Below are 22,205 nucleotides of genomic sequence, written 5' to 3'. Positions count from 1 at the left end.
TGGCGCTCTAATACAGTGGCAGAGAGCTATATAGAAAATTCCAAAGAAATCAAGAAAAAGTGTCATGTAATATTTCGGGTAACATTTCTGGCAATGATGGGTCTTCAACAAGTTCAAGCACTCAGGAAATAAATTTACTTTCTAGAAATTCAACTCACCTGTCATCGTCTGGAATTAATTTAACCTTATTCAAAGAATTTAACAAATTGTACTGATACTATAATTAATGTTTACAATAAATAAACGTATTTAGGTACCTTGTTTGCTTGTTTCTTATTTTAAAATTTGAGTGTTATTATGAATTCATAATAGCACTAGGGCTATTATAAAAGCCATAATGGCATCCAAATGACAATGTTAAATGACATTGTCGTAGATTAAAAGAGAGTTTCAAGCGATTTCAATAATCGAGCGATCGCAATTTCGCTTGATGGCTTGTCTAATAGATCGCTTGTCGCTTGTACTTGCAACTCGTAACACCAAGCAGTAAGTTGCGTGCGCAGAGCACATATTCTTTCGGTGATGAATGGCAAGTAGCAAGCGACGAGCGAGTAATCGCGTAATCGCTCGACTCAGTTTACTTTGAAGTATTGTCGATGTAGGTCGTAACATTTTGTAACGCAACGGATAATGTCGTATAAATTTGCTAGTACCTGCAATGTATGTATAAAATTCGCTCGGCTTTTATCGAGTATGTCTAGGATCGCTTGCGTTCGTCGCTCGTAACTCGTCACTTGCATCGCTCGTTCATAATCGAGCGATATCGGTTATTTCAATAATCGAGTACTCGAGCGAATTTTCGCTCGAGTTATCCCACATCACGAATTATTATCCGCCAAATCTGGGGAAAATATTTATATTAAATTTGGTTAAATCAATCTAAATAAATAAATTGTTTATATTTTGCTTGTATATGTTGCATAAATCACTGTAATATAGTAATATATGGTTTAAAAAATACTGCTTGCAGTCTTCCCACAAAATTTTTATTGCACAAAACGCATATTTCCAAAACTTTATCTCCTACGATCTGTTGTATTTTTTATACCCGAAAAAAGCAGTAAAATTGTTTATTAGAGGCGTAAATTATAAGATATAAAACACACCGTAAAGTGTGAAACCAGTTTAATCGTGTAGAATAGGATGCATTTGAGATCTTTCCAACCTACAGGTAGTAAAACTGAAAATAAGAGTCGCCGGGTATCATTTAAAGCCCGAAACGTTTCAAAGTGCAACAATTCAAAAGGCCAAAGAGTCGTTAACATTTTTCTTTGAGCTGTCATTGTCACTTAAAGACTGCGGCGATTGACATGGGTCACCCACTTTTACCGACGGTCAGTCAGGTTTATCTTGGGTTCATTTTTTTTTCTCGATTTGGGAACAATACCTAGGATAATAGCTTTCAATTCAGTAATTGTTTAGTTTTGGTCATTTATTTTCGGGTTCTCTTCTAGTGTTGGTGTAAAATATGGCCGTTCTTAAAGATTTAAATTTGTTTTTTAAATTTGAAAAATAAAACTTTTGTCCTACTTTTAAGAGATAATAGAAAGTTACGGTTTACGCTAATATTTTGGAAATTTTGTGCTCTATTTAACTGTACAAAGACAAATATATATAGCCTCTTATTTAATTTTTTTTTATGCAAAAGCAATGTCTATTGTGTCGAACAGCGCCCTCTAGCTACCACGAAAAAAAATATGGAAACAAAATTTATACTGGAGATCATTAAGGAAGAAAAACTTTTTTAAACGAGCCCTAGTTTGTTTAAATCGGCTAACCTAAACCAGAGTTATCCTTATTTTAATAAAAGCAAGTTTAATCTTCCCCTACCACTTTATTTTATGAGATAGAGCAAAATACTCTATTACAAAAAAATTACAAATTTCTCGATGATTATAATAGTAATATTCGTTCAGAACCTCGCAATTAGTGCAATAAATTAGTGGTTTCAATTACACTAATAATACTAATTTATACTTTTTAGTTTACGATCATTCAAAATGTTTAAAAAACAGTTAAATATAATAGGATAGCCTAGCAACAGCTTGCGTTAGTCAGTTGTATCCATAGAGAAAGCCTAATAATCTTATAAAACAATTAACTTTTGATTTCTAACCACAATTTCTCTTGACGGAAGGTAATCAAAGGCCAAAATGACATTTCTCGCCAATTTTGAAGTTTAATTAGTGGAAAAGCTAAGATTGATAACTTTTTCTACTAATTGAAAATGTCTACCACTAATTTTTACGTTCTGAACGCTTACATTGAAATTAAAGAAACAAACTTCTACGCTAATTGAAACCACTAATTTATTCCACTAATTGCGAGGTTCTGAATGAAACTTAATACTTTATAAGATACAGCCGAGAGCTATTCTTATAGTAGAATATCTGGTACAATAGAAAAATTATGGGGGATGAAAATTTAGTTTTTAAAATTCTTTAATACATTTTTATGAGTCTTTGTTAATAGTTTATCTATATCTTCAATACTGAGAATCAAAAAGATTCCCAGTATTTCATGACTCAAATTTTCTTCTCTATACAATAAAACCCGCTCAAATCCCACCATCAACAGTAACATTAAATTCCATTTATATCTGAAGAGGTCGCATTTCTTTTGAAGGCCGGCCTGACTCACGTTCCTGATTCTTTTTTGATTTATCAAATCCGCGAGACATTTCACCGGCTACGTGCGTTCCAACATCTTCAAATATTGTGACAAGCGATGACAGACGGTAATCAATAATACTGTAGCCTGTACATGACTGGTTTTTTTACAGGGATCAGAGTAATAAAAACAGATATTTTTTATATTTATATTTTTAGTGAAATAGGTAGCTTTAAAATTGCAATAGTTTACAAACAACATTAATTAACACTTTCTTTTATTGTGTAAAATATACATTACTTTTTTTATTCTAGATGTAATCACTATCTTTATTAAACTTACTTTTATTAAGCTCTTCCAAACGGCCTTGCAAGGACTAGGGCTCCAAATCAGTCGTTCAACTTAAAACTATAGTTGTAATAATTAAAATATCCGCTTTTACTAAAACTACATAAAAAGCTCTTTCATTTAAACGAAAAATCAAATGCTTAACATATTATAAACTTCTTTAAAAAACTCAACCAACATTCCTTGAACACAATCGTATAACTAAGAATATATTAATGGAAATTATTTAGAAATTAAATTAATCAGTTGCCAATTAACAAATAAGTTGCCAATGCGTTTTAGAATGAAATTACAACAAAAAAAATTATCTGTAATGGCCTTCTTATGGGTTTGTTCTTTGTAAGGCCAAAATGTTTTTTTAGCTAAAAAGTTGAATAACCTTTATAAATAATCTACGATGTACTTAAACAGCCGTTAAACGGTAGCCTACTAAAATGCCGTTAATAGATATTAGGTACTCATACACCAGCGTTCTTTCCTGTAATTCTTTCCTTATGCGTTCTTTCTTGTCAAAAAATTGAAAGGAAAGAACGAAGGTCCAATCCCACTAACACAAACGCAATCTTGTTGAATTTCCTGTCAGTTTTTACTGTAAGACTGGCCTGCTCTTTTTTGAAGGAGTTATATTCTTGCAAAGCCCACTAACACAAAAATACCTTTCGTTGCAGTTTTTAAAGGATTTAGTTTTGTTGTACTGTAAATGTGACACGATTATTAAAATTTTTCCCGCTAGATGATCATTTTACTAAGGATCGTGAGATTTGACTTTTATAAAATTTGTGTTGTGCAATACAAGTAAAACAAGTGGTGTGTTTTGAATAATAATATTAATATTTATTTTTATTATTATTAAACTATTAATATTAAGATGAAACCTAAAAGAATAATTGCAATTGCTGTATTTAATATTGCAATTGAAGTTTTGTTTAAGAAAAGCAGAAACGCCGCATGTGATCAAAGAAGTGGCTTCAGAAACGGAAAATGTACAGCAATATGTATCTGTTACGAGAATTACGGACAAGTGAGCCTACCGATTTCCAAAATTATTTAAGAATGGATTCTAATAACATTTGATGAACTGTTAAAATTAGTTAGTCCATACATACAAAAATTCATCGTAATTAATTCGTAAAACACTAACTAGCTAATAAATATTTAAGACTTAATAAAACTACCTGGCGTTTTAACAACAGACTTTGCTAACAGGAGAGAACACACGGATATCATCTCTCAAATGAAATGACCCCAAACCACTAATACAAATTTTTTACACGTTTTATCTTGTCGGGTTGGAACGCCAGTAGATCCTGACAAGAAAGACGGAAGGTGCATGTGTCGTGCATATACCCACTAACTGGCGTTCTTTCCAGCGGGATTAGACATTCCTGCAGGAAAGAACGCTGGTGTATGGGTACCTATTGTGACGTCGTTCATGTCGGCGGAAAGTAATGCCTATCCTTAAGCATTCTGCAAGAGCACCCGTGGGTCAGTGGCTGAGGCTATCGCTTCGTAAGCGAATGATCCGTGGTTCAAATCTCACGCCAACCAAGACTTTTTTATATATTTTTGCTTATAGCGTGATCTTATTGCATTGGTTTCACTCTTTTTCGTTGGATTGGTTTAGTTATTTGGCGGGTTGGTTAGCGTGGTTATTTGGAGGGTGTTAATTCATTGGTTAGTTGGTTATTTGGTGGGGTTGGTTGATTTTTACTAATTTATATTTGTTTTTTTATATTTTTTATCAGTGTCGAGGTTAGTTGCGTTGGTTAAGTTGGTTATTTGGTGGGGTGGATAGCGTTGGTTAGTCCTTATAAAATTCCTATATTTCATAAAGCCGTCAAGTGCGTCACATTAACGACGTCATACCTATTAACGGCATTTTAGTAAGCTACCGTTTAACGGCAGTTTAAGTAGAGCCAATAATCTATACTAATAAATAAATAAAATCCTTAAGTGACTGACTCACTGATTAATCACGATCCTGCTCAAACCACTCAACGTAAGAAGCTCAATTTTGGCATACAGGATGATTCTAGTGTGTAGAGGTTCGATAAGAATGGATTTTTCGAAATTCCAGTTCCAAGGGGGTGAAACCACCCCTCAAATATTACAATATTTTTTATTTAAAAAACGGTCAAGTTTCCAAAAAAAAACTCTTAAACACGTATATTTTATTTTGCTGTTTTACATATTTTAAGATTTTTTAAAAATGTATACAGAGTGTTTCATAAAATATGACCATTGAGTAATTGCGATTCTGCTTGAACTGCTTGACGTTTAAAGCCGATTTTGATTGTGGGGTGTAGAGGTTCGATAAGGAGGGGTTTCTCGAATCTCAAATTCCAAGAGGGTGAAAACGCCCCCCAAATATTACAATATTTGTTATTTAAAAAACGGTTAGTCTTTCGGGAAAACGCTTGGACACGCATAATTTACATTGTTTTTTTTACATATTTTGATTTTTTTTAAGAAATCATACAGGCTGCTCCAAAAAGTTGGGTAATTGATTAACCACGATTCTGCTTAAACTGCTTGATGTAAAAAGCAAAAAGTAAACATTTTTGGCAAAAAAAATTTTTTTGATTTCTCGAAAGTCAAATTCCAACAAGATGAAACTACCTCTCAAATATTACCAAGTTATATAATAATATCGCCATATTGTTTTTTCTCATGCTGACATAAATATGAGAAAAATTTATCCAGTTTGTATGTTAATGGAAATTCTTGCTTTGCTTTATCATCACCATTACAAATGATTAATTCGACGCGAACGAAGTCGCGGGTACATAGTTGTTTAATAAAAACATTATTATGGAAAGACTTCTTACATTCTACCGAGTTAAAAATAAGACAGATACTACTCATATTACAACAAATTACTCTTCATAAATATGTTAATAAATCTAACTCAAAAACCAAAAAAATATATTTCAGTTTGAAATCGTTTCGTTTTTCTTATCTGTTTACTGAGAATGTGATAAATAAGGCGATACCTTTGGTTTTATCGCCAAGTTCATCTAACATCATTAATCTTTTTGAAGTAACCACTAAATGTTATTGTTCTCGTTCATTGTTTTTTGCGAGCTGGTCATAGTAATCATCTCCAATGGATCTTTTGGCCGAAATGAAAAATGCAGACAGTATTCTATTAATTTTTATTTTTTTTTTATGCAAGCAGTAAAAGACACTTGATATTATCATAGTTTAAGGAAAAGAGTAGTTGCACTCTCGCAAATATTTTCTGCCAGTTTTTGCAAGCTGTCGAATATCGGCAGGTTGCAAAGCGTTTCAGTTGAATTCGGTCCGTCGAGCTGTGAGGTTCGAGCGTTGCGTCCGAGCACAGGGACGGATTGACAAAAAATGAGTGCCTTACTGTGCGCTGCTATTAATTGTGGAAATAATTCAAAAAATTGTTCTTTGAGTCTTTTTAGATTTCCATCGGATGTAAATCGGCAAGCTGATAGTAATTATCAATTAACATTTAATTATATTTGTTTATTTTAGAAGCTGATATATGTAAGATATTATGTAATTAATTAAATATTATTTTTTTTAGCATGTGGGCAGATTTTAAAAATAGTTTTTCAGATATACAGGTTGTCTCAAATCTGCGCATGAAAATATTTTTTGGTCAGGGGATTTTCCATAAAATTTTGATTCCAATAATAATTTACGAGATAATTTATATAAATTGGTTTTTGAAACAATTTTAGAGTAAATATTTTGTACATCTAAAGTCTCCGCAAATTATTCATATTTTTTACTTGAAAGAATTTTATAATAGCATAATCTCTTATAAATTTAGTGGACTGTATTTTTATGTTTTTTTTATTTATTTTTTATTATAAGTGGTCGTAATATAACAATATTCAAAATATTATAGACAAAATATTGAGTTTATATTTGAGGGAAGAAAAGTGCCACACCTAGCTTTAAACCACATAGATAAATATACAGGGTGGCCCATTAGTGCGAGGGAAGTTCAATATCGTCGTCGTTGTTGAAGATGTGAAAAAAGTTTTATTCATATGTTTCAAGGTTTATAAAGGGGTGTATCCTAAAATATTTTGTTATATACAGGGTGTCACAAAAAAAGTGATGGTAAAGTTAGTTTGATTTTTTTATTATTTTACATCATTCTATATGCATTATTCTATATTGAGTATTTTTTATGGCGTCACCAAAATCGCAATATTTAAAATGGTATATCTCAATTTTTTTAAATGCGACATTTTTCAAAGCCACCTAATATGATCTTTGTCTATCTTGTCTTGTCAAGAAATGTTCACCTTTTAATTCTACATCTGAAAGAAAAATAATATACAAGATGTTGCATTTAAAAAAAATGAGATACAACATTTTTTAAATATTATGATTTTGGTGACGCCATAAAAATATCCTGTATACGATAAAGTAAATTTTTCTACACGAATTTATTCCGATATCCTTCATGTTTAAGAAAACATAGCAAAGTATTAATAAAGTTATATTCACTCTAGTTTTTACCACGTTTCGTATATAATGTTTTTAACCAAAGTTTTAGTAAATAAGAAATAGAATGGCAACACCGCAGTGTGCTTTAAATAAAGACAGTGTACTGTAGCATAATTTTATGCCGAATCCAGTTATCTACAGAAAATTAAACTTGCTTTAAATCAAAAAAAGTCGTAGAAAATCTCTGAAATAGATAATAATATAAAAATATGTCATTATATATTTTTCCGCATTTCTTCCCATCAGAAGATTTTCAGATACAGAAGAATTGTTACCTACACGAAATGTGAAAATATTCTGTTTTCAAGCAAGTTTTTACTCGATGATCATTTTTTTTATTTTATTTTATTGTGAACTCATATTTTCCTAAATACATACTATCTGTGAAACTATGGCGAGTGCCACGTCTATACTTTGCCTAGTTAATAGACCACGACTATACAGCTACGTCGTCGGTTACGGAGGCGAGAGCAAGGTCATATAAAGTGGCAGAAAAAGAACAAAGGATTTGACAAGGAGTAAAAATACTAGTTTATATTATAGCACTATAGCACAGAAATATTCTCCAAATAAATAGCAGGAATTCTTGTGGAAGTTTTAAAAATGTAGCATTTTTTACTGTATTGTACATTTCTGAATGTCTAATTTTTATTATGCATAGTTATTTTTTATACAAGACGATAAAATAGTATTTTATCGTCGACTGGAGACGATATTGCAATTTTATCGTCGTGTATAAATTGTGTAATTTTTTTCCATAGCGAGTTACGTTTTAAAAAATATTCAGACATTATTATTTCAAGGAATTTATTACGAGTAGAAAAAATATTGTGCTGGGTTGGCGTTGGTTTCTATGTAATTTGACAAATAAATAAAGCTGTCTCTTTAGTTGTCAGTTTTGAGTCAATATTTTTTAATTCTCTTTCGTGTCAATTGCTGATTGAATTGGAGCCAGAAATGGCTCAAAACGAAATAAGTAAATTACCAACAGATATTCAGGCTGAGGCGACAAACGCCATATCCAAACTACTTCCATTTAAATCCCGAATAACTTATGAAAAGGAATACAACATTTTTTAAAAATGGAAGCAATTAAAGAACGTGCGAGAAGAAATAAAGTTTTTAACCTATCCTCGCTGTTAAAGTATCATTTAATCTACCCTTGCGGTTAAAGTACTATTTTTGATAGATATAAGGCAATTTTAATAGTTGCTGTGGAAAAAATATTGTTACGTTTTTCGTCGGTTCCGTGTGGATAGAAAGTCACAATTTATTTAAACACTATTTATTTAACACTAATGAACAAAAATAATAACGATAAAAGACTTATAGAACTATTTACAAACGATTTATAACTAAGAATTTATTTTGAATTTTAGCGCGTCAACTGTATATTTATAACTGCCCTCTAGGCCACTGCCGCCGGCTTTTTTATACCGACAGGTAAAAGAAATCTAGAATAGTCCAAAGATCGTTAGGCGCATAGAGAAGGTTTTCGAATGCTTCTCGTATGTACGAGTCCATTCTAGTGGGTCTCGATTCTTCTCGAACGAATGAATCATTGCGGTGTCTATGCGATGTTAAGGTCATCCGAGGCGGGCCATATTGTGAGGTTAGGTCGAGTCCACACCGGCTCGCAACACTGCCCCCTTCTAGGGCAACATGCTCGTCCCGAGATGTATACGGTGAATGAAGGTATTTGCAAAGCTGGCCCCTGGTACATTGCGAAGTCTGGTAGAAATAGCAGTCTACAGTTTTCTCTCCCGATCTCAGCTTTGGGTTGTAGCAGCAAACGAGGATCTCGATTCCCGTAAATCTGAACAAGACTTCAATCATGTTCCGGATTGTACGCCAACTCAAACCATCGAGTCCACACGCCAGCTTCGGAATGGCTAATCGTGCAATGTTGTTGTTTAGCAGGGCTTCTCTCAGTTCAATCAGGGTCTTCCATAGATTGAGATAAGTCGGCTTACTCGGGGACCATTCCTTGGTGACCAGGTAGAAGATGTGCCTTGCTTGACCATGTGCATTGTCGGTTAGCCTCAAGACGCTTCCAACCTCTGGATCCTGTCGGCGTAGTTCTCCGACACGCCCAAACTTCTCATTGAACGTCGCAGCGATTCCTCTGGACATCCGCAAATCTCGAGCCACACAATGAGCGAGCGAATAATCAGGAGGCACGGAAAAGAGGTCTCGTTGATCTTCTTTGGTTACACCATAGCGAGCCTTCTCACTGCTGTTGTATCGGGCCATGAAATCGTCAAAGGACATCTCCGAATCAGGGGGATCAAAGCTGCAGGTTCTCACGGTCCCAGCACGATCTTCTATTTCGCCTTGGTAGGGGCTCAAACGGTTGAAATGGACTACCCTCGGTTTTCCTTTTGGCAATTTTCTGATACGGTATACGACGTCATTAATTCTATCCATGACTTCGTATGGCCCTTCCCACGAGGATTGTAGCTTCGGAGATAACCCACGACGTCTCTGCGGGTTATATAGCCACACCAACTTCCCTGGTTGGTATCCTCCATGCTCAGCTTGAATGTCGTAGTGTTCCTTCATTCGGTCACTAGCACTTTGAATATTTAGGCGGACTCTCTGATGAATGTCGTCCATCCTTTGACGTAGTGTGTGGACATAATCTTCTCCGGCGACTTCTTCTCCCGGTCGGCAACCAAATTTCAGATCACAGGGTAGGCGCACTTCCCGTCCCATAACGATGCTGGCTGGAGTTTGCCCTGTAGATTCTTGGACGGATGAACGGTAGGCCAACAGGAACAGGTGAAGAAATTTGTCCCAGTCTCTTTGGTGGTCAGAGACTACTTTGGCCAGATAACGGTTGATAGTTCTGTTCATGCGTTCAACCATCCCATCGGATTGTGGATGTAGAGCAGTCGTCCTGGTCTTGCGGATGTTCAGGACTTCACAGACGCCTTGGAACAGATTGGACTCAAAGTTTCTTCCCTGATCTGAATGAAGCTCCATGGGAACACCAAACCTGCAGATCCATTCTTTAACAAGGGCATCAGCAATCGTGGACGCTTCTTGATTTGGCAACGCGTAGGCCTCGACCCATTTGCTGAAGTAATCCATTACTACCACAATGTATTTGTTGCCATCGTTCGTCTCCGGGAAAGGACCAGCCACGTCGATCGCTATTCGTTCGAAGGGACTACCAACATTGTACTGGCGCATAGGGGCTTTACCACGCTTTTGTGGCCCATTAATGGCTGCGCAAATGTCACATTTCTTACACCAGGCCCTCACATCTTCTTTGCAGTTCACCCAGTAGAACCGTTCACGCAGCTTGCCAAGTGTCTTGGTAACACCAAGATGTCTCCGCTGGTTCCATTGTGAACTTCCTCCAAGACTTCTGGGACCCTCTTCTTTGGAATGACGATCTGCCTTCTCTCTTCTTGTCCCTCGGGTCTCTCGATCACACGGCGAAGTAGTCCGTTATCTATTACCAAGGAATTCCACTGGGCCCAGTACGACTTCACGTTCGGCGAATATCTGCAAACTTCTTCCCACGTTGGTCTTTGGCCTGCGTTTTTCTAGTTAATTACTAAACCTAATTCTGGGTCACTGGTTTGGTCATTTGCAAGATCTTCGGGTTGCCAACTATCATTAACTACAGTTGTTCTTAGGAGTTTCGCTTCCTTCTCTTCTGCTCGGGAACAATGCTTACAGTCCTTAGCGCAAGGTCTTCTGGAAAGTGCGTCGGCATTTCGATGGATTGCCCCAGCTCGATGTTCTGTGTCGAAGTCAAATTCTTGTAATCGTTCAATCCATCTAGCTAGCTGCCCTTCAGGATTCTTAAACTGCACCAGCCATTTCAAAGCAGCATGGTCTGTTCTTAACAAGAACTTTCTTCCATAGAGATACTTGTAGAAGTATTCCACTGCTTTAACTACTGCTAGTAATTCTCGTCTGGTTACACAGTAGTTCCTTCCCGGTTTTGACAAGGTCTTACTAAAATAACCAATGACTTTTTCTTGGCCATCCTGGATCTGAGACAGAACAACGCCTAACCCAACATTGCTAGCGTCGGTATCCAATATAAAGTTTCCGTTGCCAAGAGGATAGCTAAGTATGGGCGCACTAGTCAGGTCCTTCTTCAATTTTCGGAATGCCTCGTCAGAATCTGAGTCCCAAGAGAAACGCCTCTCGCCTTCGGTAAGTCTGGTCAATGGTTTTGCGATGGTGGCGAAACCCTGTACATAGCGGCGATAATATGTGCATAGTCCCAAAAAGCTTCGTAGTTCATGTTTATCTTTAGGTATTGGCCACTCTTCCACTGTCTTGGTCTTCTGTAGATCTACCGCAACTCCTTGGGAGGAGACTACATGTCCCAAGTTTCAAACCAGAGCTCCCTAGTCGCTTGAAAACTTCTTCCAAATTCTTCAGATGATCGTCAAAGGATTTCCCAACCACTATGATGTCATCCAGGTACACTAAACAGGTAGTCCAGGATAGACCCTTTAACACAGACTCCATTAGTCTCTCAAAGGTAGCTGGCGCGTTGCACAATCCAAAAGGCATGACGGTAAATTGCCACAGTCCGGTGCCCACCGAGAACGCTGTCTTCTCTCTGTCTTTCGGCGCCATGTGACTTGCCAATATCCACTCTTCAGATCTAACGTAGAGAATATCGTTGACCCCGCCAGTGTGTCTAGAGTATCGTCTATCCTCGGCAGGGGATAGCTATCCTTCTTGGTACCATTATTGAGCTGCCGATAATCAACACAGAATCTGGTGGTACCGTCTTTCTTCTTTACTAGTACTACCGGCGATGTCCACGGGCTGTTAGATGGTTCGATGACACCCTCTTCTTTCATTTCTCGAAGGATTTTATCAGCTTCTTCACGTTTGGCGAGCGGAAGTCTTCTCGGATTTTGTTTGATTGGTCGTGCTTCTCCGGTATCAATTTTATGTTGTACTAAATTGGTACGACCTCTGTGTCCTGCTTCTCCTTTATCAAACACATCTTGATACTTGATTATCAGGTTTCCCAATTTTCTACTATTTTCGGGAGATAATCCCTTAACGTTTACTAACTCCTTCACCATTTTGTCCGGAATTTTTGAAGTCGAAACTTTGGAGGCTTCCACGCTTCGAACGACTGAGGAGACCGAACAACAGTACCCTAAGAGGGTTCCCTTCTTCAAGGATACAGAATAATAATTCGTATTCATTACTCTCACCGGTACAGTTTTCTTCGCTCGTAGCAGGGCATTTCCAACAGCGATCCCCCGTCCTATTTCGCTGTCATGGTTCCTTGGCTCCAACAGAATAATACTCCCATTATTCATTTTACCTTCCAGGCAACCATCCAAAAATATCTCACAGCGCTCAGGGATCGAAACATCTTCTGCTACTACCACGCGAAGCGTCTCCTCACATTTTCGATGTAGAACCACTTCTTCTTCATTTATTTTTAAAATTCCCTGTTTGAAGTTTAGTTCAAAACCTTTAGTGGCCATGATGTCCATTCCGAGAATAAGTTCATCTTCGATATCTGCTACTAACACTGGATGTTCAAAACTGGTGCTCCCAATAACAAAATTAAGGTTTACTTCTCCATGGACAGCAGCGGAGCCCCCCGTAGCAGTACGTAGTCGCCATTGTGTTGTTTTAACCTTCTTCGATGTTTTAAGAATGTCCGGTCTGATAATAGTTTTCGTCGCTCCTGTATCCAACAGCATAGTCCGGAACTCTCCATCAACAAAACCATCCACAAACATGCTGTTGAATTTGTGTTGTAGCGAGGCGACTCGAGCAGTTTTCGTTGGGGCATGTTGGGTACAGGTCGACGTGTGCCCCTTCATTTCGACCCTTAGTAGTTTTCCGACCTCGACGAAGCCGGTTCTTCGTTCTTCTCCTTACAACGGCTTCGCACGTGTCCTACCTGTCCGCAGTTCCAGCAATGAATCAGTCCCTTCTTGCCCATGTACTGGTCCATTACTTTCCGAACAATCCCTTCCACGGATTCGTCGGAACATTCGTCGATGGCCCGTACTCTTCCTAAAGACCGAGAACTTTGTTTCGCGGCCTCGAATTCTAGGGCAGTGCTAAAGCATCCACCAAATTGCGTTAGATTGGGCTAGGAGAAGTGCTTGTCTTGTCTCGTTATCACGTAAGCCGTCGGAGAATGCCAACTCGCTCCATAACATTCTCTGGCGTAGCAGGGTACGCAAGGCGAACGAGGCGGGCTTACGTCGGTTTTTCAAACTCCTGCAGAGACTCATTTGACTTTTGAATGCGATTTTTTTAGCTGGGAATGATAGACATGTTCCAAATGAGCTTGGCCGTACCTCATTTCTAAATGTCGTTGTTACCAATTGCTGATAATCTCCCCTGTTCCGATGGTGACAATGTCTGCAGGATATCAGTCGCATCTCGCAGTGCGACAGTCAAAGCGGTAGCCTTTTCAGCGATTGTCCATCCGTTCGCTCTCGCAGCGGCTCCCAAACTGGCAAAAATAATTGGCCCAAGCGGTTTTTCCGTCAAACTGTGGAGGCTTAATAACTGACTTTGAGATATACTTATTTTCGACTAGTTTCGGTGCCTCCGATGTTTCTTGACATTTTGGTGAATTGGCCTTTTCTATTTCTTGTTTTAAAATTTCGATTTTTCTATTTACATCTTCCTCAATCTCCGTTATTTTGTCTTGTAGTTCCGTAGAATTCTCTATAATCTTATTGTTTAAACTTTCTTCTAAATTAAGTATTTTGTCATTGAAACTGGCTTGTAGATCTTTAGAATTTTCTATGATTTTATCCTCTAAAATATTAATTAAATCCTGGGAATTTTCCATAATTTTATCTTTCAAACTGTCTTCTAATTTTTGAGAATTCTCTGTGATTTTATCTTCTAAATTAACTTCCAAGTCAATTATTTTACTATTCAAATTGTCGTTTAAATTGTCTTGCAATTCCCGGGAATTTTCTGTAATTTTGTCATTCAAACTGTCTTCTAATTTTTGAGAGTTTTCCGTCATTTTAGCTTCTAATTTTTGTAGGCACGAGTCAAGGTCACCTTCGAACTCAAAGCAAAATGTGTCCGGATCCTCGCCTTCCTCCCTTAAAACGTCTCTCAGTCTGGTTTGCAAAATGCTTTTCTTTCCATCTGTCTCGCACTCTCTCTCTTCCAATATGGATTTCAGTTCGGACACTTTCAAGTCTTTCAACAATTTCTTCGCAGCCATTGTTAGTCTTTTTATTTTTCTAGTCTATCACACACGCCACACCTGACACCAATTGTTACGTTTTTCGTCGGTTCCGTGTGGATAGAAAGTCACAATTTATTTAAACACTATTTATTTAACACTAATGAACAAAAATAATAACGATAAAAGACTTATAGAACTATTTACAAACGATTTATAACTAAGAATTTATTTTGAATTTTAGCGCGTCAACTGTATATTTATATTATAACTGCCCTCTCTAGGCCACTGCCGCCGGCTTTTTATACCGACAGGTAAAAGAAATCTAGAATAGTCCAAAAGATCGTTAGGCGCATAGAGAAGGTTTTCGAATGTTCTCGTATGTACGAGTCCATTCTAGTGGGTCTCGATTCTTCTCGAACGAATGAATCATTGCGGTGTCTATGCGATGTTAAGGTCATCCGAGGGCGGGCCATATTGTGAGGTTAGGTCGAGTCCACACCGGCTCGCAACAATATATTAGTAGTAGTGTCTCTATGTTTAATTTCTTTATTGTAAGAATCTAAAAACCTATTTACGTTGTTCTGAAAATATTAATAATTATTTTTTAAAAATCTACTTTTCAGGAGGATTTTGTGGACGTCACTTTGGCGTGCGATGGCTGTTCCTTCACTGCTCACAAGGTGGTGCTGTCGGCGTGCAGTCCGTACTTCCGCAGACTGCTCAAGGCCAACCCTTGCCAGCATCCCATCGTTATCCTTAGGGATGTTCAAAAGAAAGACATGGAGAGTTTATTAAGGTAAATAAAAAGAAGTTTTGGATTTCAAGAGTTCTTAAAATCTATGGAGTGGTTATAATGAGCATAAGATTATTTTGATCGGTCCATAGACTTTAATAATGTAGTAGTATTTACTTAAGTTAGACTAGATTATATTTCTTGATTTGGCTATTGTCCTGTTTGACTGTTACTTTTACATATTTGTTGTGGTATTCTTCTTATATTTAAGATACAATTCCGTCTGCAAAAATTGTGACATCCTTGGATTAGTCCTGTAAAATTGTATCGCCGTATAGAGAGTGAAAATAAAAAAATTACGGGCAAGCTGATTTTTTCAGAGTTTGTCAGCGACTATCTTCTGAGTGTAAAATTAACAAAATCGGAAATTTTTCCCTTGCGGTTTTTGAGCTATAGGGGTGGTTTTTTTAAAACTGTACTACAACAATATAATTAGACGCAAATTGTACATAAGAACATTCTCTATAAGTTCGCCTAATGATTTTTTTTATAAGTTTATTATTTCCGGACTTGGCGGCCGTTTTAGGTGGTTTTCAAAAAGTTTGTTTTACAGCAAATTGACCCGTATGAAAGTTGTTCATAATAAATGGACAAGCAACTTTTCCTCATGATTTTTTTTTGTAGATTGATTATTTTTGGAGATAGCATCCAGTTCATGGAAAAATTAGGGTAGTTTTCAATGTTACTTTTTTTTCAGCAAATTCACCCTAGGAAACTTGTTCAAAATAAGAGTACATATACCTTTGCTTTATGAACTTTTTTTGTAACTTGGCTGTTTTTGAATATAGCGCCCAGATCATGAACTAGTGGTGGTAGCTTTAAATACCTTTTTTTTCAAGAAATTCACAAGTGCTATTGGAAAATGGATCCGTGTTTTATTTGCAAGAAATTATTGAATGTTGCTGAAATTGTGGAAGTTCAGAGAAAAGGACTGGTAACTCTTCTAAATGCAAGTGTGGGTAGGGGCTACAAAGACAAAAAAAAATAAAAAATAAAAATTATTACTTACTACTACCCCAATTTGTTCATGAACTGGACATTATCTCCAAAAATAATGAAGCTACAAAAAAATCATGAGGAAAAGTTGCTTGTCCATTTATTATGAACAACTTTCATACGGGTCAATTTGCTGTAAAACAAACTTTTTGAACACCACCCCAAAGGGCTCATGAAACGGCCGCTAAGTCCGGAAATATTAAACTTATAAAAAAAATCATTAGGCGAACTTATAATGTTCTTATGTACAATTTGCTCTAATTATTTTGTTGTAGAAAAGTTTTCAAAAAAGTTTTAAAAAAATCACCCCTATTGCTCAAAAACCGCAAGGGGAAAATTTCCGACTTTGTTTATTTTACACTCAGAAGACAGCTGACAAACTGAAAAAATCAGCTTGCCCGTAGTTTTTTTTTTTCAAATGACAATTTTATTGGATTAGATAGGTTTACTGTGAAAGCTCTACTTTTCCATTCAAGCTCCTATGTCGTCTGACGTTCCTGAGCTGTGTCTACCTGAGCTACCTTCTATATGGTTATATAATTATAATAAAAACTAAGACATTTTATTAAATAACTGATATTCGACAAGTAATTATTATTATATCTCTTGAAAAACATTATGTCAAAAAGTTTCACGTTCTGCATGCAAATATACACTGAAATTTTCTATACCTATTATCGCTACTCTAAATGCTAATGAATGCAAAGATTAAATCTATCGGGTGACAAGTGTAATGCCATTCATTCTCTTTCTCAACGTAGTGGTCTTTCTCTTTAAACAGACTATGATGTAAAAAAATTGAATTCAATCATAACAGTACCTTGTTCAATCTAGAGTGCCACGACAATAAATATAACGACGATTTTACTCGAAATACCATGCAGGTATTTGGTTGTAGTAAAAATATGCTTTTTCTAAATATGCTAATAAAACACCATCGTTCCATTTGAAAAAATTGAGTTAAAAAGTTTGATTTTATTTAAAAATACGATTTGGGCATCTTTTAACTGGCCAGGGAAAGACCGCGACTTAATCACCGCGACCTTACAGATCTATTGTGTGTTCCCCTTTCTTGAGTTATTTAACGAGTTATAACTCATTAGTGTTGCACAAGACAAGAATTCTTGTCTTGAAAATCTCAATTTCTTGTCTTGTCTTGAAATTCAAGACAAGAAATTTTCAAAGTCTTGTCTTGCAGATTTCTTGAATGGCAAAGTCTTGACTTGTCTTGCAAGACTCTTGAAATTTATTGTCTTGAAAAATTTTACATTCTAACAAAAAGGTAATAATATTTCTATATGTTATTTCATAGAAAGCGTCGTATACCAAATGTAATACGGAAAAATGAACAACAACGATGCTAATTTTAGCAAAAAAAATCTTAACGGACCGCAAACGAATTACGTCAACTCGCCCGTTTGACGAAACAGGAGCCGTTACCAAATAAAAGCTGAATAAGAATAAGTAAGGTTAAGCTGAATAAGAATAAGTAAGGTTATTTTACTTTATTCTCAACTCTAAAACACTGGCTATGATAGAAAAAAAATAACACTGGTCAATATTAATGCCGGGTTTATATAACATTTGCAGATGTCGTAATCATAATCAGTCATAATCATCGTCATAATCACAACGCAATTTTAATGTGCGTTTATATAACATTTTCATAATCATAATTGCAAGAGTCTTGGTATCAGTGAAGTTGGGTAACATAATTAAAGGCTAAGTTCATGGTAGATGTCAACAGGTTTATAAGAAGTGGATAGTTTTACTTTTATGATTATGACTATGATTGTGATTACGACTATGTAAATGTTGGTTGCACAACCCGGCATAACTTGCGCAAAGACCTAATTATCACTTAAAAAAATTTATCATTTCTAACTTTCAAGAAATCTTGAATTCAAGAAATCTTGCAAAACTCTTGAAATTTCTTGCATATTAAAGTCTTGTCTTCTCTTGAAATTCAAGACAAGAAATTTTGAAAGTCTTGTCTTGAATTTCTTGCAAGAGTCTTGGTCTTACACGACTTTTTCAAGATTCATGTGCAACACTATAACTCATCATACAGTCTCAGGGCTTTAACAAAAGCCAGTATCTGAGACGGTTCCACAAAGGCCAGCTCTCCATCTTCGACATCAGCCGTACCAAAGTTCATGGCACGAACGGACCTTGTCTCGGCGCACTCAGTGATAAGGTGTTCTGGTGTTTCCCCATTTTCCCCGCAGAATCTGCATTCGCCGTTGTTTCTCAGCTTCAGCCTACTGAGGTATTCGTTGAGAGTGTCCTGTAGAAACCCCGTGACAATCCGAAGATTGTATTTACTTAAATCAAGGAAAACCTTTGATTTTTCTCGGTCGTAAGTTCTGAGGAATTTTTTCGAGTGTCTTAGACTGTTGGAGGACACCGATTCCAAGTTACGGATGGAGTCTTCCAGATTCTTCAGTTCCGCTATCAGTTGGTTCCCGTTTGGAAAACAGAACTGTTCTGGTCCAGTTAGAGGAGTGTTCGCTCCTTTTCTAGCTAGATCATTTGCTTTTTCATTGCCTTCTATTTCTTGGTGAGCAGGCACTCAGAGTAGGAAGACTTTATTTTCTTTGCCTAATTTGTTGAGCTTCTCTAGGCATTCTTTGACCAACTTCGAATCGATAGTTACTGAGTTGATCGCATTTAGTGCTGCTTGACTATCGGATAAGATGGTTATTTCCTGTTTTTGATACTTCCTATCTAAGATAAATTGTACGCATCTTTCGATAGCGTAGATTTTTGCCTGAAGGATACCTGGGTAGGTGCCCATTGGTTCGGAGTATTTAGTTTTTTAAATACTCCTATCCCTGTCCCTGCTTTGGTTTGGAAGGATCAGTATACCACGTTATGGTATGGTCTTTTACTCCTTTATTAAACATTTGTAGTTTTAACAGAGCCATGACACTCTAGGTTTAAAATGCTAGTTTTTTATTGTTAATTTTAAAAATTTATTTATTACAAGAATTAATAAATTTACCATTTAAAAATTACAAGAAAAAAAACACATACTAACGAATAAAGAGAGTATTTTTACTAATTACCTTGCCTACTTATAAAACCAAATCGTAGATTCATTTTTATTCAAAATTTTGCCATTTTTTTGTTTTAATAGCCCATAAACTACAATCATACGACCATAACCTCGTTTCCACTCGTCTAGAAGTATAAATTAAATTAGCAACAAATTCATATATCATCGGCAAATCGCATAGATAAAAGTAGAAAGTCGAATTCGTCCATTTTAAATGCTTCATTTCAATATTAAAGTAGTTTAACATTAAAAGTACGGTTTAATCGCTTATTAATTAGTTGAAATACAGTTATAAAAAATATATTATAATGTTGAAAATTAAAATTCGAAAAAAATAAAATTCAACATTTCATATTAAGACAGCCATTACATTGGATGCGAATTCGTACGGAGATTTGGCCCTCTTTTATTTTAAATGGAACACTCAGTATATTATTCCTATATTCAGTTGAGTCTCTTCAAAATACCTATTAAGGATGTTTACCCCTCTGACAAAGATTTTCCTAAATATTTTCATTTTTATGATTTGTCAGTAGATCTTTATTATTTGAAAAAATCTAGGTGGCTCTGATATACCTAACGTTGATTTAAGAAAAATCAAAGGATGCAGATGTAAAATACTCAACGTTAATAAAGAGGTACAAGTTTGCAACATATTTTAATTATTACAGAATCACAATCCCATATGTAAACTTATAATTATATAGCAAAAATTAATTAGATGATATTAAATGCTCAAAATACTTCCCCTCTTGTTCACTGTATAAAATGATTCTTTTTTCAAAAGATCTTTTCACATTAAGAGGCATTTGTTGAGTTATACTTCCAAAAGCATGTTAAAGCTGATATTCTCAAAACTTTTCTAGAACCACCTATCGCCAACGGTACTAGTTATTTCTGTATTTGTTTTTAATTTGTTCTTTCAATAATCCACGCCGCCTATTCTACTCGAAAATGTGTATTTTTGGGTCATCTAGTAGACCCGTTCTGTGACGTCTATATATCCATGTACTTACACCAGTGGCGGTGATTCTTGAAGTACATAATCGAATTCATTCCCATTATTCATGTATAGTTTTAATCTGTTTCTATGAAATATGATTTTGTTATTATTATACTTGTTAATAGTTTTTTTATTAATTTTATTGACTTTTTGAACCCTGTTTTTATATATTGTACTGCAATTAATATTACAAGGCAATGATTAAATTTAAAAGAGATTGTTTAATGTGCAAATTAGGGTGAATTCACATTCAACAGTTCCCATTCATTCCAATCCTCTTCCATTTTCATTGTTCTTCTATTTCTTTTACTTGTCTACTCTGATTTCTTTTGCTTCTGCTCTTTCTACAGTTTCACTAGGTTCTGGTAAGGTACCAGGGTTAAAATAGTGTTCATTACCATCACTTTCTGGCCACATTTTGGCTCTTTGTTACACACATTACAAGGAAAGAACAAGAAATCCAAAATTAGCGAAAGTAATTTATGATTACGGGTTTTGAAGATCTTGATCTCCCCACGAGAGATGGCACATGTTTTTTGAAACACCCTGTATATTACGGATTTTTAGCAGCTCTTCGAGTCTACATTTTACCGGCACGAGCCGCCTCTGACTTCAATTAGGATCGGCTTCGGCATTAGCTGTGTGCATATTCAATAACCGGGTAATACTAAGTAATCTAAATAATTAAAAAACGTGTTAAACGGAATCATCGCCGGTTTTAGACCAACTAAATTTCGAAATGCGCCGCTAATGGATAGGCCAGTATGCGCTTGTTTTGATGGCCTAGAATTAGGCGTTTTAGCTAGATTTGTTTGATTTTGGTAATTAATAGACGGGTACCTACAGTATTATTCGGTGAAATCGGTGTTTAATAGTTTTTTTTCAATTTATTGGCTTAATTCTATGTACAGGATGTGTCCGGTAACTTTTTATTCGTATAGTTCCACGCTCTGTATAGAGTAGCAACCCCTCGTATTTACTTGTGATGTGTCAGTTTTCACATGTACAGGGTGTCCCATTTTCGTGTGTTTTATGGTTTTTCTCGTTTATGAGTAGATATAGGGTTTTCACATCACTATGCCATTTTTTATTAACCATTCTTGTTTTTTATTGCCCATTACAATTGACTTTTGTCATATCCACTCTATTCTTTTACGGTCTTTCTTGGTTATTCCCAGCATATTTCGTTCCATTGAGCGTTGTGTGACCTGAAGTTTTCTTATGATGTCGGCGTACAGGTTTCGCATGCATAGGTCATAACTGGTAGTGCTCATTGGTCGAATGTTTTCTTCATAAAATAAAGTGGCAGACTAGATTTGAATATAATTGAGGTTCTTCCATAAGTACTCCATGCTAACTTAATTCTTTTGTTGATTTCTGGTAGTAAAGATGCTGTTTAGCTGCTAACATTAGTTGTCCCAACTTAGTTAACTAGTATTGCATTATTTATTAGAATTATTTTTTTGTCTACCACTATAAGACAGTATAAATAGAAAATATTTCTCCTGTAACGAATTTTTCGAAATATTTCTCTAACAAACTATAACTCCGCTCAGTTAATTCAAAGTAAGCGACCCAGTCTGTCTGCGACATGAAAGAAAAACCTACAAAGCGTAAGTAATCCCCATTAATATTAATACGGCAGCGGAGTCGGAAGGCTTCCACCGATTATTTGGACATTCCAAAAATAAATACTCGAAAATATTCGGGGCTCAGACACGTTCCAGTTGTC

At 35.9% G+C, this 22,205-nt stretch overlaps 1 protein-coding gene across 2 annotated transcripts in view; it reads left to right on the top strand.

Annotated features, from left to right (window-relative positions):
* Positions 1–22,205, top strand: part of LOC115881087 (protein abrupt-like) — a 103,524-nt gene that overhangs the window by 29,226 nt on the left and 52,093 nt on the right. For both annotated transcript variants that reach the window (XM_030898463.1, XM_030898454.1), the window contains exon 3: positions 15,247–15,419. In XM_030898463.1, the coding sequence (XP_030754323.1) occupies positions 15,247–15,419 (173 nt within the window). The remainder of the gene's footprint in view (positions 1–15,246; positions 15,420–22,205) is intronic.

This window comes from Sitophilus oryzae, unplaced genomic scaffold (assembly GCF_002938485.1).
Source record: "Sitophilus oryzae breed Bouriz unplaced genomic scaffold, Soryzae_2.0 scaffold_1107_pilon_pilon, whole genome shotgun sequence".
NCBI lineage: Eukaryota > Metazoa > Arthropoda > Insecta > Coleoptera > Curculionidae > Sitophilus > Sitophilus oryzae.
Note: the sequence above shows the minus strand (reverse complement) of the source record. Positions and strands in the feature narration are given on the sequence as shown.